Source organism: Salvia hispanica, chromosome 2, assembly GCF_029641045.1.
Source record: "Salvia hispanica isolate PSC_SH4W2 chromosome 2, Shi_PSC_v1, whole genome shotgun sequence".
NCBI classification, from domain to species: domain Eukaryota; kingdom Viridiplantae; phylum Streptophyta; class Magnoliopsida; order Lamiales; family Lamiaceae; genus Salvia; species Salvia hispanica.
In genome coordinates this window covers 54820776-54837824 of record NC_142693.1, presented here as the reverse complement: position 1 = coordinate 54837824, position 17049 = coordinate 54820776, and the positions used below count along the sequence as shown (strand labels likewise).

The following is a 17049-nucleotide window of genomic DNA, read 5'->3' as shown; positions in this document are numbered from 1 at the left end:
CGACCCTGGTATATGTGTCAATTTTAGCAAACGAAATTGTGAATTTCTTGCTATGCACATGGAAGCAATGGATCTCCATGTTAAGGATGAGAAACTGCACATTGACAATGTTTTGTGGAATGCTTTGAATATGTTGTCGGATGATGATAAGGAGCTGCCAAATGGAGGATTTATGAAGTGCTTGCTAGCCACAAAGACATTTAGCATCTGGCTAAACATGCCGGCAAAACCAGTTGTCTTTACTATTGTTCAGAAATTTGATGGGGATTATGTTAGGAGACGTTTGCCTATTTGGCGTGCGTTCGATCCAGGAGGATATAGCTCGCCAACGCTTCTGATCGTGATGCTCTTCATGGTGTCGCGGGTTCCCACCTTGAGGACAAGGTGGATTTCAACCGTGGGGGAGTTGATACGATCTATATCTCATTCACTTAGTTATTAATTGATTCACCAAATCTCTTCCATATATGTTTGATATTTTGTTTTCTTATTCAATAAGTTAGGGTATAGTATTCTAGTATTATAAATAGGTCTAGATTATTATTATTTGCATCATCCAATCAATCAATGAATAAGAATTATTATTTCTCCACTATCGTGTGACTCAAGGTTTTGAAACCTTAATTACTTGCTGCCCGACGGAAGTACTTCCGCGCACAGCCCCAATCGATCTCCGCCGACCCTACGCAGGGCGCCGGAATCCTCAACGGCCGCCGAGCAACACCGCCGGCCTTAGTTAAGGGAAGAAGACCCTTAACATATAACCACTTAAATATGAACCATTATATAAAGACTAATTTTGGCTAGTTTAATAGGAAAGCAAAAGCTTAGTTTAATAAAAAAATAACGCCTCGTGTATAATAAAACTAATCAGATATTTTTGGTGTATCAAAATTCTGACATGACTAATTTCATTTCCGATCAGTATCCTGCCATTTTTCATGATATATTGTACTCCCTCCGTTCCATAAAAGTTGAGACAAAACTTTTGGGCACGGTCCTTCCGTCCCATAAATATTGAGACAAAACTTTTGAGCACGAAGATTAAGAATTTATATTAAATAAATAGGAGAGATGCAAAAAGAAGGAAAGATAAGAGAGAGTAAGTAAATAACGGAATAGAAAAGAAGTGATTAGATGTTTTGTCTTTTGTTAAAAAAGGAAATGACTCAACTTTATTGGGACGGATTAAAAAAGAAATAATATGACTCAATTTTTTTGGAACGGAGGGAGTATCAAAATTCGATTGGTGGCACTAGCGTGTTAACTCATTATTTTTATCTCAATTAATTAGTGCATTGATCTTATCCGACTAATGTAATTTCACCTTGCTGAATGCTGTCATATTTTCTATTTTAAATTGACTAGATCATTAAAAGCAACTAATAACCAACTCTATCATATCTAGATCATTAGCATGCTGCCGAGTCAAGTTGACTCATTAATTAATTAGCAATTGTGTCAAATTTTCATGGAAACTTCGTGCATATTTTTATCAACGTCACCACTCATTTTTATCATTTATTCTAAAAGTTTACGGTTGTATTTCTAGTAAACGTCAACCGCATATTAATATAATAATAAATATGAATATAAATATTTATGTAAATGGAGTAATAAATATAAAAATTAAATTTATAAGGAATAGAATAATATCCTTGCAAAAGACGATTATATACAAACATGAAAGAACAAAAAAATTTGACTCATTTGGGGTGTGACCGATAAAGGGAAAGTTATACGAAAAATTATGTGATGGATCAAGATTTATAAAGTCCAAAAAACATATGACTATTTTATAATTATGATCTAGAAATTAACTTTTTGATCTTTGAATCCCGGATAACACAAAAATTGTCCTGTTTTTGTCCCTTTTCATGGCACCGTCCAACCTTAATTAAATTATGTTTCACTGGATTAGTATATTATATTGTGAGTTTAAAGCAAGTTAAACAAAATAAAAATTTGATAAATAAATAAAATAAAATGAATTATAAAATAATCATATGTTTAGTACTAGTACTATTTTAGACTTTAGTTAATAAAATACTAATGAAACCACAAGTATATCATTGAATTAATGAATATAGGTTTGAATTCGAAAATTTTATTCAATATACTAACAAAATACTCATGAATCATACATATTACCTAAAGAAAGACCCTACAATTTATTGAGTCTTTTAATAATACTCCATTTCTTGCATGCCAATCCCCACACTTACTAAACTAAACACATATCTTTCTATATATAGCATTAATATTACTTTGATGATATCCAATCATCTCAAATCACATGACAATCTTCTCACCAAATCCAGTGAGATTCATCGAAGACGCCCTCTTCTGCTCCGACCCATTTGCCCTATCCTACTCCGACCCGGATCAGAAATGGATCATCCGCCAACACCTCCTCTCCCTCCTCAATGACTTCCCTTCCCTCCGCCCCTCCGTCTCCCTCTTCACCCACAACGACGGTACCGCCGTCACCCTCCTCCTCGCCACCGGCGACCTCCCCGTCTCCCCGCCCGTGCCCCTCACCATCTGGGTCCACGAGCTCTATCCCCACGTCGCGCCCCTCGTCTACATCAACGCCCCCATCCACGGCCGCCATCCCTTCGCCGACCCCACCTCTGGCGCCACCACCTCCGCCTACACCGCCACCTGGCACTTCTCCAAGTCCAGCCTGGCAGGCCTGGCCCACAACCTCACCAGGCTCTTCTGCCACAACCACCCACTCTGCTGGCCCACCACCAACAAAGCAGGTGGTTATTCTGACAGATGGGCCCACCCATCACTGGCCTCCAGAATGGAGGCCAGTGACAGGCTGGCCTGCTCACTCTACTACGACTCAACAGCGATCCTAGATAGGGTGAGGAGGGAGGTGGAGGAGCTGGCGGCGGTTCAGGCGGCGCTGAGGGAGAGGAGTGAGGGGCTGGCGATTGCGGTGAGGCGGTTGGAGGGGGAGCGGAGAGGGCTGAAGTCGAGATCGGATGAGATGTGTGAAGAAGTTGATAGGTTGCAGAGCTGGCTGAGAGTGAATGCGACGGCGAATTCGGGCTGTGCCGCCGTGGATGATGTGTTTGAAGGGGCGGATGGGTGGTCGGAGACAGCGATGGATCTTATGGCGGCGGATCAGGCGGTGGAGGATTTGATGTATAAATTGGAGGCGGCGGTTGGGGCAGGAGTTGTGAGTTTTGGTGTTTATTTGAAGCAGGTGAGAGTCTTGGCGAGGGAGCAGTTTTGCCATAGATTTAAAATGACCAAGATTTCAACTGCTTTCCAATTGCAAGAGTTATAATTGTATTACCTCTGTCCCTGAAAATTTGATACATATTACCATTTCAGTCCGTCCCTGAAAATTTGATACACTTCACTTTTACCATTTTTGGTAGTGGATCCCATATTCCACTAACTCATTCCTACTCACATTTTATTTTAAAACTAATACTTTAAAAGTAGGATCCACATCCCACCAACTTTTTCAACTCACTTTCTATTACATTTCTTAAAATCCGTGTCGGGTCAAAGTGTAGCAAATTTTGGGGGACAGAGGTAGTATTATTTTATGGACAACTATCGTCTCATCTACGTGATATTGACTAACAAAATACTAGTAGTATGAATTTGTACTACATTAGTTTAATTTAAACTTTATGTATTTTCTATAAAAATAGAACATACTATAAATAAATATTCTTATCATCAAATATTAAATAGCTTCACGTCAAACTTGGATGCTACTACTACTAACTTATAGAGTTTTAAAGTTTTATCAATAATTCAAGTCAATTGCCTTTTAAAGAGCGTATAATTAACATGCACCGCTTTTTAGCATGAAGATTTTATTCTTACTTTACGTATCTGTGGATAGTTAATTGCTTAGATACAATGACTAAGCGGCTGATCTTCATTGTGTTGTACAGGAACCGTTAGATATGCACATTAGTGGAGATTGAATCCTAGTCGTAGGATTGATTGTTAGTCGTATTAGTTAGCTTAATGATGTGTTAGTTGGCTAATTAGTACTTCATCTCTTAAAAGGGGGATTACCGCCCAATTTGTAATTGTAATCGTTTTTTCCCCAATTCAATTCAATATAAAAATTCTCTCTCCCAAAAACTCTCTCTTTCGCGATTCCTAATCAAACCTTCATCCGCTTATCGCGATTGTCATCTCCGATCAAATTTATCTTACAGTATCTATTCATAAACTTCAATAGATGCTTCTTGTTAGAGATCAATGCAAAGACACATGTGATCTAAACCAGCAGCATGAAGCTGACTTGGCTGTGCATGGAGCTGAGCTGCTGTGCCAGCATGATATTCAAGTTGGTGCACGAGATGAGATTAAAACAAAGTGTGTTGAAGATCAGTCAAAACTAAAGACTGTGAAGACTGTAGTGAATGCAACAGCTGGACTCCTGGACCACAAAAGGACATATAGAGATGTGGCAGCACAAGACATGGTGAAGAGAGTGTGTACGTGATTATGTTATGATTAGGATTAAATGATCTTTAGTTAAGCAGTAGATGCAGTGATTAAGCTAAGGTTCTAGATCTTTCTGAGCATGGATATATAAATGTGTAATGAGTTTTTGAATTCATCGAATGAATACAGAATCTTGAGTGCTATTTTGATTATTATCTTTTCACACTTTCTTCATTATGTTTTGGAGTGAATCATTTCATTCTATCCTACTAAAGGAGACTCATACTTCAAGACTCCAAGTCGCTATAATTATTTATTATATTCCAAATTCAAAATCCCGGATATGTCAATGAGGCTGATGCCATACTTCGCATATCTTCATAATGATACATCTCATATTTTCTTAAACACTCTCCGATTATCTTAGTGGTGAAACACTTCTTGTGTTTCTTTAGCAACTCCAGACTTCGTAATTTTCTTCATGTGCTTATGGAAAAACACATTCATGTTATCGAGCTTCTAGAGATAAACCTGCACACACTAGGTTTACAAATTACAACTACTGACATAGTTTTGGAGTTTAATTTAAACATAATTTTATTTAGGACTTTTTATTAAGTACTAGCATTATATTTACACTGGAGATTCAAAATAAATAATGGTTACGTGACATATAATTTATGAAATTGTATTATGTGGGATTGAAGTTAATTGGTATTTATGAATAGGCAGTCAACGGGAGCCCATGAGGAGGTTGTGATCCTTCTGTCTAAAATTAATCACAAACATTGCTTTAATATACGATCTGGATCCTCAAACTTAATGTTAATAAAATAGAATAAATATAAATATATTCAGAACTACATAAACATTAAAATTATTTTAAAATGTCCACAATTTTCATCTTTCAGAAAGACCCTCTATGATAAATTGATATATAATGATGACGAATAAATAAAAAAATTCTGCCCACTGCTAATAATTTTGACGCTAATTAAAATTAGTATAGTAAAAAAACCGAGAAAAGAATAGTTACAATATTATTAATACTCATATAGTTAAAAAGTGAAATTTATTACAATAAAAGGTAGGAGTACTATAATTATTTTGTACTTATAAATGAATTAAGACTATATTGCTTATGGATAAATCGACAAAACTTAATAAGCAAATGGAGTTATTTAGAAAATTAAGTTAGCAACAAGATTTTTCTTGTAAAGTCGCTACTTAAGTATAACGATTTAAATCGGATTGCTGTGGAATTGTATGAATTCGTCTTCTTGCCGTCAACTTTCAAGATCCGAAATCCAGTTACAAATAAAAGCATAACTTTCAGCCTAAACTAACTCTTCAAATTTCTTAATTTTATTTTTGAGATGCTCCACTCCATTCCTTCTCTTTCGATGTGATCTTAACTGCTTGCATTTTGTCGATAACTGCTTTCCACGGATCAGAAATGCGGGCTTTCACTCCGCTTGCCGTTTTGCCGATTTTTCTCTCCCTTTTCGCATCTCGGTCGCTCTCTATTGACAATTTCCGTCAAGCGTGAGTTTTTTTCGAGCTTCAACCGATGATATGAATGTGCATTTTGCGTATTTATCGATTTACTGGAAGCTCTTGCTCCTATGAATATTAAAGTGATTCTTCTTATTAGGTCTAATTCAATTTCAATTTCAATTTCAATTTAAGCATTTAACAGAAAAGCCTTTTTTAGCTGATCATGATCAATTGTTTGCTTAGAAGGGCAGCACAATCTGCCAGAACTATTGGCACAACCGTTCAATGTGATGGACCAAAGAAAGATAAGAAATTGAATAAGTTATCGTGTAATCTGTCATTTACAATTCCCAATGGCTTTTATTTTGAACTGTTTCAGTATTTTGTTTCTTCCTCTATTGTAGCTTTACTTTGAAGGTTAGTTCTGATTTAGCATTTCCTAGTGGTTGATCTGTATGGCCAGTGTGCCTTGAATATTTTAACTCATTGATTTGATATTTCCTTAATACAGGTTTCCTATTATAGAACCAGATCCTGGCCACACAAAACTTCGGCTCTCAAGAGAAGGACTGGAAGCAATTGAGCAAATCACCACACCTATAGCAGCTGTTGCTGTAAGGGATTATAACAGCCACTAGCATGTCTATAAAGAGTCCAGTTCATACCTTTGCAGTAGGAAATATCAGAATTAGAAGTGTTAGATCATAGGATATCTCCATTTTGAACAATATTTTTTGGTACCAGTAATGCTTTCCATAATCTCACATCCCTCTTTTTCTCTGACCACAATTTTATGCTGTGTTTATAGGTTATCGGTCCTTATCGGTCTGGGAAGTCATTTCTACTTAATCAGCTTCTCTCTCTATCATGCTATGAAGGTGCACTTTAGTAACCTTCTCATATTAAGTATTTCTACTCCGATGCAACCATTTTTTTCCTTTGTCTGACTTTGAGGTCATAATTTGGCAGGTTTTGGTGTTGGACACATGCGTGATACAAAAACCAAAGGTTTTTGCTGACTGTTTTGAATCTTGACCAGTACTTAAATAACTAAATACTATCTATATATGTAAGCTCAATTCTTTGTATTCGTTTCTTTAGGTATTTGGGTGTGGGGTTCTCCAGTTGAGGTGGATATCAATGGAGTTAAGACTTCTGTCTTTTACCTTGATACAGAGGGTTTTGAAAGTGTAGGGAGGTCTAATGTATATGATGACAGGTAAAATTTCACAATTACTTAGCTGTCTACTTAAAAAGTACAATGCTTCTGATTTTTAAATTGATACGGTTTTCTATCTCCTGTTCTGCAGGATTTTTGCCCTGGCCACTGTAATGAGTTCTGTGCTTATATATAATCTACCAGAGACAGTACGTTACTATCACCCCTCTCGCAATTCAGTATTTTTATGCAGATGATTGGAACTTTTATGATTAAAAATTCTTGAAAACCCCTGCTGTTGAGATATAGTATGCGGTTATAGAATTAGTGTTGCGCAGGCTTTTATTGGATTGGAAAATAGTTTGAGGTAGCAAAAGGTTTGATGTAAATGGCTCTGATGTTTTTGTTCATAGCGCTCTAGGAGATTCACTCATCACTGTCAGTTCTTTGCTCAGGCTGTATATTGATGAGGGATTTAATTTTAACACAGAAGGCTAAAATGCTATAGAAGACTTTTTTTATGGAAATGGTAAGTATAGATGGTTCCTTAGTGATTGAAACTTGGAACCTTTTGAAATTGAGAAGGGGGTGCTAAGTGTTTGCAGTTTGCTTGAGTTTGGATACCTAATTAAGTTTTTGTTCTCTCCAGGGACTGGTAGTGGTAATTTTTTTGCCATATATTAATGCACTTATTAGCTGCATGTATTTTATTTATTTTTAGATACGCGAGGCAGATATATCTAGATTATCATTTGCAGTGGAGCTTGCTGAAGAATTTTATGGAAGGTCCGTCATAGCATGCAAAAAGTTTCTAGTTTTCATAGTTCATATAATTTTTTTGTTATTTTTTGTTTGGCATCTCCACCTAGTTCTTTTTTCCTGATACACTTTTTTTTTGGTTATGTTTCCGTTTCTGGAAAATGATCATGATGAACAGAGTCAAGGTGATATTCCTGTTTCTAGAAACTGATTTTCTTTTGAACCAGTCTTTCACACACACACACACACACACACACTTACACTTACACTTACACTTACGTACATATAATCCAAAGAAGAAAACAGAAAGTTGTAGTCCGTTTTTAGAGATGGAACTTTGAGCACTTAGATATTTATTGCAGGGGCAAGATGTGGCTTTTGAACCTGCTAAGTTATTATGGCTAATCCAACGTGATTTTCTGCGTAAGTGTACAAAAACCCTAATTTGGTTGCTTATCCTACTATGTTTATATCTGAAGTCAAGTCACGTTTCAAGACCCATAGTTTTGATAGTATAGCTGCTGTATTTCTTTTTTTATCTCTTTGCAATTTCTTATGCGGAGTTCATATTTGGGAACTTCAGAAGGGAAGTCGGTGAAAGAAATGGTTGATGAGGCTCTGCGTCCAGTCCCTAATCCCAATGGTTTGTTTTCTCTGCCTACAAATGGTCTTTGTCTCTTTATCATGCATTAGAAAAAGTTATGTTGATTTTGAATCTAATTGTTGGGGATTTTCTTTGAGCAGATGACAAGAATATTGATCAGGTATGTTGAATTTCTAGATTCCTCTGTGGTCATTAGCATGCTATGTTATGATGCTCAAAACGGCATACATGTTTTTGGTCATTGCTTTCAGGTCAACCGGATTCGTGAGTCATTAGCTGTGATGGGTGATAATAGCACAGCCTTTAGCTTACCTCAGGTGTGTGTTTATATTTTCAATTGGCACAGCTCTTCTTTTCTTTCTGGTAGTGGTTGGTCAATACTGATGCAATAACTCGATAATACCCTATTGTACAGCCCCATCTCCAGCGCACAAAGCTCTGTGACATGAAGGATGATGAACTCGAGCCTATATATGTAAAGAGGAGGGACCAGTTGATAGCAGTCGTTTCTTCTATAATCAGGCCAAAGATTGTCCAGGGTAAAACACTCAACGGCAAGGACTTTGTATCTTTCCTCGAGCAGGTGCTATCTTCTACTCCATTCTGCTTTCTGCTTTCTTTAGGTTTTTATAACAACTCGGGTAGCTTCTTGTTATTTTATTTTCTGTTTCTTTCCACAATATTCAATTATAAGTGTACTCAAATGAAATTTGAGCATAAAGATTAAGGATGATCTAATTCCATTTCAATTTACGGGTACTTTTAAGACATCATCTGAACTACTTGTGAACGAATCAATGAAGCTAAACTTTTCTAGCTTTCCTCTGTTCCTTATATATAAATTTGTGTTCCAGATTCTTGAGGCACTAAATAAAGGGGAGATTCCGTCAACAGGCTCACTCGTGGAGGTCTTCAATAAGGGAATTCTGGAGCGTTGTTTGAAACTATATAATGGTCACATGGCTGTTTTGAGTTTCCCAACAATGGAGAGGTCTCTTCAACAAACTCATGAAGATGCAAAATCTGCATCACTTGTGGCGTTTGATGAGCAACACTTTGGTCGTCATCATGCAAAGAGATCAGCCGAGCAGTTGATGGAGGAAATTGAGAAGGTACGGACTTAAGAATTGTGATTTTCCTCCTATAGTTCTTGGAATCTCTCTCCTTATCCGTGGGTCTTTGCAGGTATACAAGAACTTTGTTCTAACCAACGAATATCAATCCTCAAAATTATGTGAGGCTCTGTATACCTCATGCGAGGAAAAAATGGATCAACTTCAAATCCTCAGACTCCCATCTATGGCTAAATTTAATGCAGGATTTAACCTGTGCAATCGTAGTTTTGAACACAATTGTGTTGGACCATCTAAAACCAACTACGAGATGCGGATGGTGAAGGTCTGTAACTCTCCATCTATTACTGGTTATATTTATTCTTTATTCCCTAGAGTTCAGTGAGACTGGTGTGAAGGTACAATTAAACAGAAACTGATCAATGATAGGTTTGGCATGTTCCTATGTTGAGGGCTTCCCGAATCTCTCCTCCCTTTGGATAAAATATTTTCAGGTTAACCTCTTATACATGAGCTGTCTTAGGAAAAATATTCGACAGTGCATTAGCATGTGAATCTCAAGAAATTATTGACTTATCATCTGAACCAACAATTTCCTAGTGACTGCAGTAGAAATGCCTGCTTGTAAGCTTCATAAAGCTTTTCTTTTTAGTATATCCACTTTAACTTCTCAGATTAGTGCTTGCTTTAGTAAATTTTATGTGGATTTTACCTATCGTTATCACAAGACATTTATATTTAAAATTTAAACGCAGATGTTGGGAAAATCAAAATCTCTATTCATCAAGGAATACAACCAAAGGCTCTTCAATTGGTTGGTTGCCTTCTCGCTGGTCATGGTGATGGTGGGTCGTTTCATCTTGAAGTTCATTTTGCTCGAGATGGGTGCATGGATACTTTTTATATTCTTAGAGACATATACACGATTGTTTTGGTCCTCGGAATCTCTTTACTACAACCCCCTGTGGCATGCTGTTGTTAAGACTTGGGAAACTGTGGTCTACAGCCCTGTCCTCGACTTAGACAGGTAATTACGGCCTTGTGATATACTAAATCTTGTTTTAAACCATAATTGGGGATTGGTGAACCCTGGTTGGATTCAGTGGATGCACCATACAGCCGGGTGAACACGAGTTTATGGCTTGTTTTAAGAAAAATCTCTAAACTATAGCTGATGTGAATGTATTTTCGGTCAGATGGGCGATTCCACTTGTAGTCATCGCTGGGATACTGTTGCTCTACTGGCGGTGTTGTGGAAGGAGGAAACACGGTTTTAGTTGGATGTTACCTGTGCGTGGCAATCAGAAAGATGAACGAAGATCAGAGTGAAATATATATATGATGGTGCAACAACGCAATCATCCATCACTGAGCCTCAGGTGCTTTTCATTTGTTACATACGAGCACCCGTGGTTTTGTGGTCCACACATACATACAGCAATCAACATCGAAGGGATCCAACGCAGATCTGCGTGCACTTGGTGTAGTAACAAGAATGAAATGTACAAATGGCCGTACCTTGGAGTACAGTCCGATTTTTTGTTATATCACAGGTTTACATAGGGTGTTAGACAGCTCGTTTCAAATGTTTGAAGACGCATTTGTTTTCAAGCCTGAACAGAAAGAAAGGAGGTACAGATTCGTTGTAAAAGAAAGCAGATTTATCTGTGCTTTGTAGGGGTTTGGTGATTTCGTTTCACACTCCCTCCGTCCACTCAAATTAGTCCTATACTGAAAATGGAAAATTTCTCCATAATAAAGGACTACTAATTATGGATCCTGGGACTATTTTTTGTGAATGGATGGAGTATGATTTTGTGCTTCACACATCTACCTATATATTTATTCTTTATTCTATTTATTTTTATTTCAGAATTAAGATCACCAACAGATATTATCACTGGGCACATTATCGCTGAAATACGTGATGTTAGCATGTACACATGGCGCCTAAATTCGTTGAAGATCCTACCAACAGATATTCCATAGATACTTAGCAACTGGTAAAATTCTGTGCTCTTTGTAGTGAGAGATGATGTTGCTCCATTTTCTGTTAGCCTTTCTTTGACAAGCAAATTTAAAGAATTAGCCCTAAATTGCTTGATACTACAAATTAATTGGATGGTCCTAGATATAGCCAAAAAAATTTATTATTATTAGCCGAATTTTGAAAGATTGAATTTAGGGCGAATGAGAAAAAAAAAACAACACAATCATCTGAAAATAGAATATAAGAGAAGAAACAAAAATAGCAACCACCACAGTTTTAAGAGAAGGAAACTGAATATTTATTGTTCAAAACAAACAAAATTTGTGGCTAGTTCAGTTTTGCTGCAATTCTAGATGATGAGTTCAGGGAATTTCATCAAGCAAGAGCTGATTTTAAGCTTTTTGTGAATACCTCTAGTTCTTTTATCCCATCTTCAGGTGATTTTGCATCACCAAGTATTCTTACCATGGCACTGCCAACGATCACACCATCTGCTCCCCAATCCGCAACCTGAGACAAGTCGTGCCAAAAATATGTTATCTATACGAGAGCTTAGATGCCTAAATGTGTTTCCTATCAACAACAAAAATACAAGCATCAGATGCTAAGCAATATCATGTTGAATATGTACCTGTTTAACATGTTCTGGTTTCGATATGCCAAAACCAACTGCAACTGGCTTACTCGTTGCCTGTGGGAGGACAAAGGGTGAGTGTTATATGCATCAATCTTTATCAAAATTGTCTAGAGCTTTACGAGGGTAGTGTGAGAGATTGAGAGGTGTGATTGAAGAAACAGACAGCAATGTTTACAAAATATACTTCCAGTTTCAGGTGACACTTGTTATATAACAGGAATCTTTACCTCCTTGATGTCCACTAGAAGAGATTGAACCTTTCCACTGACAGATGTCCGTGCTCCAGTAACTCCCACCGAGCTAACCTATTAATAGACAAGGAGGTGTAGGGTAATTCAATTTAATGAGTTAGGTTGCAAAAAGTCTCATTTTCCCAGTTCGGAGCAGTAACTTCAGATAAATTAACATCACCATCGACAAAATGAGAAGTTGAGTTCAAGGAGATCAACATTTTCTACTGACACTAATGTATATGTGCTTTGCATATAATTCCAGAATTTTTTTCAACAAGCAGGCTACTGACATCCCTTTTTTTCTTTTTCTTTTTTCATCAAGATACAAATAAATGATCCAACCAGTAACTACTCAAAAAGGAAATGTGAAACTTACAAGGTAGACAAAACCTTCTGATGCTTCAACAATGGCTTTCATTCTCTCTGTTGGAGTGGTTGGTGTAGTTAGCAGCACCTGGATTGCAAACAAGAGAGGGTCAATTGGTGCACGCAAAATTATTAAATCCCACTAAGGGCATTAATGCAAAAAAGAAAGCAGCTCAAATATTTAGCAGATAACTTATCATCTTACTATGCAACAAGATTTGTTGTCACATATCGATCCATCAAATATTGCAGAAAAATTAAGCTACAAACTACACCCCCCTATGCTATTATAGCATTACCACAGGAATTATCAACAGAGAGATAAAACTGTTACATCAAAGTCAAAGCTGACATATTGCAGGGTATCAACAAGAATAATCAATTTTATAGTATTAGTTTCTGAGACATCACCCCTACCAATTTTTTAGTTTCTTGTCCAAATTCCGTGTATGATTACCACTATTTTTCTGAATTTTGATGGGATAGACATGACCACCAAAATTTCTAACGGTTGCCAACGGTTGAAGGTTATGTTTTTTTCTTGGCTGAAGGTGCAACATCCGTTCCTTAATATTCTTGGACATATAAGGTTCAACTCCTTACTCATGTTCCTTAATATTCTTGGCCATATAAGGTTCAACTCCTTACTCATGTCCATAACCTTAAGTATGAGCCTCCACTGATCCAAGTAAAATGTTTAAGTTTCAGAGCCAGCCTTGAGGGCAAGGCTGTTATAACAGTGGTGCAATTGATGCACTTGAAAGCGGAGATTAAATGGTTTTCAATGCTGGAAGTAGTGGGGCAGCAGTAACAAGATAATGGGAAGAGTAGGAGACAGTTATATGGGTATTGGAGGAGTGTTTAATTCAGTCATTATTAGTATTATTAATAGGGGTAACTGCTTTTAAAGTCACCAACTTTCCATGAATTCCGGTTTTTTCCACAAACTTTAAAAAGTTCGTGTAATGTCACAAACTTTATTGTCGGTTGCCATTTTCCCATGTCAGGTTTTCCGGTCTGATTCAAACGGTTCGTTTCCTATTAAGACAATGTCTAAATTCTTTTTTCTTACTATCGTTATCTTCGTCTTTGAAATAGCTTCGCTGGGTACCTTGTACACCTCAATCGGAACTCGGATGAAGAAGTTATGGCCATTTGATGAAGGCTGCGACCTTTGTGCGACCTTGTACCATCATAATGGCCATAACTTCTTCATCCGAGTTCCGATTAAGGCGTACAAGGTACCCACGCGAAGCTATTTCAAAGACGAAGATAATGATAGTAAGATAAAAGAATTTGGACATTGTCTTAATAGGAAACAGACAGTTTGAATCAGACCGGAAAACCTGACATGGGAAAATAGCAACCGACAATAAAGTTCGTGACAGTACACGAACTTTTTAAAGTTCGTGGGAAAAACCGGAATTCATAGAAAGTTGGTGACTTTAAAAGCAGTTACTCTTTATTAATACTATAATTTTTTACAATTCCATGTAGGAGAGTCTTATATAATTGTCCTTGGGGGTTAGAAAAGAATCATAGTTGAATTATTGTATTGAACGGCTTTGCCAAGGCTCTCCGTGAAGGAAAGAGGGCCTTATTTTGAAGGAGTTATATTTTATTTCAATCATAGTTCCCATTTCGTTTACAATGTGTTCAACAAACTTACATTTGCTTCTTTTCTCTAACAATTTCCAGGTGATATCAGTTAACCAAAAGAAGTAAGAAGTCGACGTTTTCACATCTATCATATTCTGCTAAACAGTGCAAACAGGACAGAGAAAATATAGCCTGGGAATGAATTATTGTTGGGAAAGCTAACCAACTCAATATTTTTACTGGCAGCTTCCTTTCTCAATATATCAGTCTCCTCTAGAGGCACATCTGGAACAACAAGCCCTGAAATAAATGATAGTGCAGATCAAATTAGATAAAATGTGTTGCAAAATAGTAGAGTACATATACAAAGGTTGCAAAAGCTATATAGGTATCAAATATCCAAAAGGGACCTAACCATAGTACTGATTGGAAATTAAATAAGAGATAGCACAACTAAGGCACTGATTTGCAGTTGAAACTTTTAAAGTAGTTAAATATAAAAATCGTGTATCTGAGAAGTGCTTCAATTTATTATATACAAGGTTGCAAGATCCATGAAAGAATTGATCTTATAGATGGAAGTGCTATCAAAATCAGTTTAAGTTCCATTGTATGCTGAAGAGTGTAAAGCTGCAATATATAATATTTTACCATGTATTCCAGTATCCTGCAAAGTGCTCATGAATCGCTCCACACCACGTTTGAGTATTGGGTTGTAATATGAGAATAATGCAACTGGACAAGATAATTGAGGCACCACCTTTAAAAGAACAGAAAACTGTTATGCTATGAAACATCACACCAAAATAGTTTTAAAATGATAGTTAAGTTACAGACAAGAGACAGCATAAAATACAGTAAAGATAAGCTTAACAAAGTGTTTCCCTAAAACTCAAACAATATGCACGCCAAGGACAGCACCACAGGAACTATTCTTTATGCACTACAATATCTTTTAAGTTTAAGATGCATCAAGAAAGAAAATGGAAGAACTAAGAATCCTCACTTAGTTACTGTTTCAAAATAAACATCAGTTATACTCTCTCGTTGATGTGACGCTATATAAAGTAGTGGAACTTACTTCCTTCAACATTTCAATGATCTTATCAAAGTTGGTTCCTTTGGCTAATGCTCGTGTTGCAGCAGCCTATGAAAGAAAAAAAAATATCGGCTATCATTCGTAAGCAATGAACTGCTAGGTAAGATACATCTTGTATGCCAAGATTATACGTGACCACATGTTTACACCTGGATAACAGGACCATCGGCTAAAGGGTCTGAATAAGGTACACCCAGTTCAATAATGTCTGAGCCACATGAGTCAAGGACCTTTAGTGCTTCAGCAGTTGTTGAAAGGTCAGGGTCACCAGCTGTGATATACGGAATGAATGCCACCTTTTACACCAAAAGCACGGTTAGAATATATCAGTTGAGAAAATCATGCATGAATCAATATAGCACGGTAATACGGCATGAATATGAATTCAGTATTAATAGAATATCAATCAACTGTTCCATCAGATTTCCATCATTAATAGAATATGAATTCAGTAGCTAAGAAACATTTAGCTAAATGTCAATCCAAAAATATACTCTCAGGTCTTTGTAAACCAATCAGGTATCTGTTTACAATAAGTGACTTGCCATTATAATCTTTACTCACCCTCGTATCCTTTCTACTAAAGCTGTTTTTCTTAATCCCTTCTCTAGACCAATGCAGTGGGCAGATTTTGATAGTTGATAGAACTTAATCAAAGAAAATCCAAAACGCAACAGACATACAAGTTTGAGCATTTTCTGCTCCAGAAAAATGGAAAAGACTAATCATTACCATTCAACGACAGATTGAGGCTATCAGCAATTTTGCTCCAGATAAATGGAAAAGACTATAATAATAGTACCATTCAGTGAAATTGTGCCATGGCCATTTTTGCTCCAGATTAATGGAAAAGATGACTTCGAGATTAAATCACAGACTCTAACAGTATCATTTTATCAAACTCAGCCATAATCAAACGACTGAATTGCATGAAACAGACCGCAAAACACTTGAAAAACCCCCAGAGAGAAAACCCCCAAATTCTATCCCAACCACAAAAAGTCAGAAATCTTCCAATTTTTTAACACAAGGAATAATAAAAATGTTCAGAAATTATCTCAGGAAATGCAGATATGAAATATAAGAAGAAGTGAGTTCTCACCTTTCCTTGTTTTTTCAATCTGGAGAAGGTTTCAGAGATTCCAACAGTGGGTGCGGCAGTGAGGGCGGCCATGATCGGTTTCAATTTGAAGGAGCGGTGGGTGGAAGAGCTAAGAAAGGAGCGGCATTGAGCTGAATTGTTGGTGGTCTTGAGTTGGAGTAAGCGCGAGGAGTTGAGAGCGGCAGCGGCCATTGATTCTCTGCTATATATTGCAACTGCCAATTTGGCGTGCACTAAAAGAGATAGACAGGGTTTGTGCTTTCATACCACAGAAGTAGTAAAAAATTGACGTACTCCCTTGTTCCATGAATAGGAATCTTATTCTATTCCGACACTCGTCGAGATTTAATAAATATTAAGAAAAATTGATGGAAGAAAATTAGTGAAATATGAGTCTCACTTGTATATATTAATTTTAAATGATATGTGAGTGAAATAAGTTAGTGGAATGTGGGACCTCTTTACCATTTATGGTAATTATGAACCGAGACTCCTATTCG

General features: G+C 36.8%; 2 protein-coding genes and 1 pseudogene across 3 annotated transcripts; 2 read left to right on the top strand and 1 right to left on the bottom strand.

The window, feature by feature from the left end:
- The first annotated feature begins 2213 nt into the window (after positions 1-2213).
- On the top strand, positions 2214-4073 carry LOC125211300 (Ubiquitin-conjugating enzyme/RWD-like protein). Its single transcript, XM_048111043.2, has 2 exons — positions 2214-3217; positions 3927-4073. Exons 1-2 carry the CDS (start codon positions 2297-2299, stop codon positions 3957-3959), a joined length of 954 nt encoding a protein of 317 aa, XP_047967000.1. The 5' UTR covers positions 2214-2296; the 3' UTR covers positions 3960-4073.
- Positions 4074-5732: 1659 nt separating this feature from the next.
- On the top strand, positions 5733-11348 carry LOC125200622 (uncharacterized; annotated as a pseudogene). Its single transcript, XR_016135623.1, has 16 exons — positions 5733-5976; positions 6440-6542; positions 6737-6806; positions 6898-6936; positions 7030-7147; positions 7239-7296; positions 7809-7990; positions 8163-8269; positions 8430-8489; positions 8591-8610; positions 8702-8767; positions 8866-9033; positions 9305-9562; positions 9636-9848; positions 10279-10550; positions 10720-11348. The product of XR_016135623.1 is annotated as an uncharacterized LOC125200622 (transcript).
- Positions 11349-11768: 420 nt separating this feature from the next.
- LOC125200623 (tryptophan synthase alpha chain-like) lies at positions 11769-16821 on the bottom strand. Its single transcript, XM_048098306.2, has 9 exons — positions 16550-16821; positions 15597-15743; positions 15430-15495; positions 15000-15108; positions 14572-14648; positions 12760-12837; positions 12378-12455; positions 12145-12204; positions 11769-12023 (listed from the first exon to the last, which is right to left on the bottom strand). Exons 1-9 carry the CDS (start codon positions 16739-16741, stop codon positions 11889-11891), a joined length of 942 nt encoding a protein of 313 aa, XP_047954263.1. The 5' UTR covers positions 16742-16821; the 3' UTR covers positions 11769-11888.
- Between the last annotated feature and the right edge of the window lie 228 nt (positions 16822-17049).

Bases quoted from the DNA above. Each gene is read 5' to 3' on its own strand.
- LOC125200623 (XM_048098306.2), bottom strand. From the start codon at position 16,741: ATGGCCGCTGCCGCTCTCAACTCCTCGCGCTTACTCCAACTCAAGACC. The intron at 15,744-16,549 runs GTGAGAACTCAC...TTGGTGTAAAAG, and splicing joins GATTGAAAAAACAAGGAAAG to GTGGCATTCATTCCGTATAT. The intron at 12,205-12,377 runs GTAAAGATTCCT...GTCCTCCCACAG, and splicing joins TTCTAGTGGACATCAAGGAG to GCAACGAGTAAGCCAGTTGC.
- LOC125211300 (XM_048111043.2), top strand. From the start codon at position 2,297: ATGACAATCTTCTCACCAAATCCAGTGAGATTCATCGAAGACGCCCTC. The intron at 3,218-3,926 runs GTGAGAGTCTTG...TGTGTTGTACAG, and splicing joins TTGGTGTTTATTTGAAGCAG to GAACCGTTAGATATGCACAT.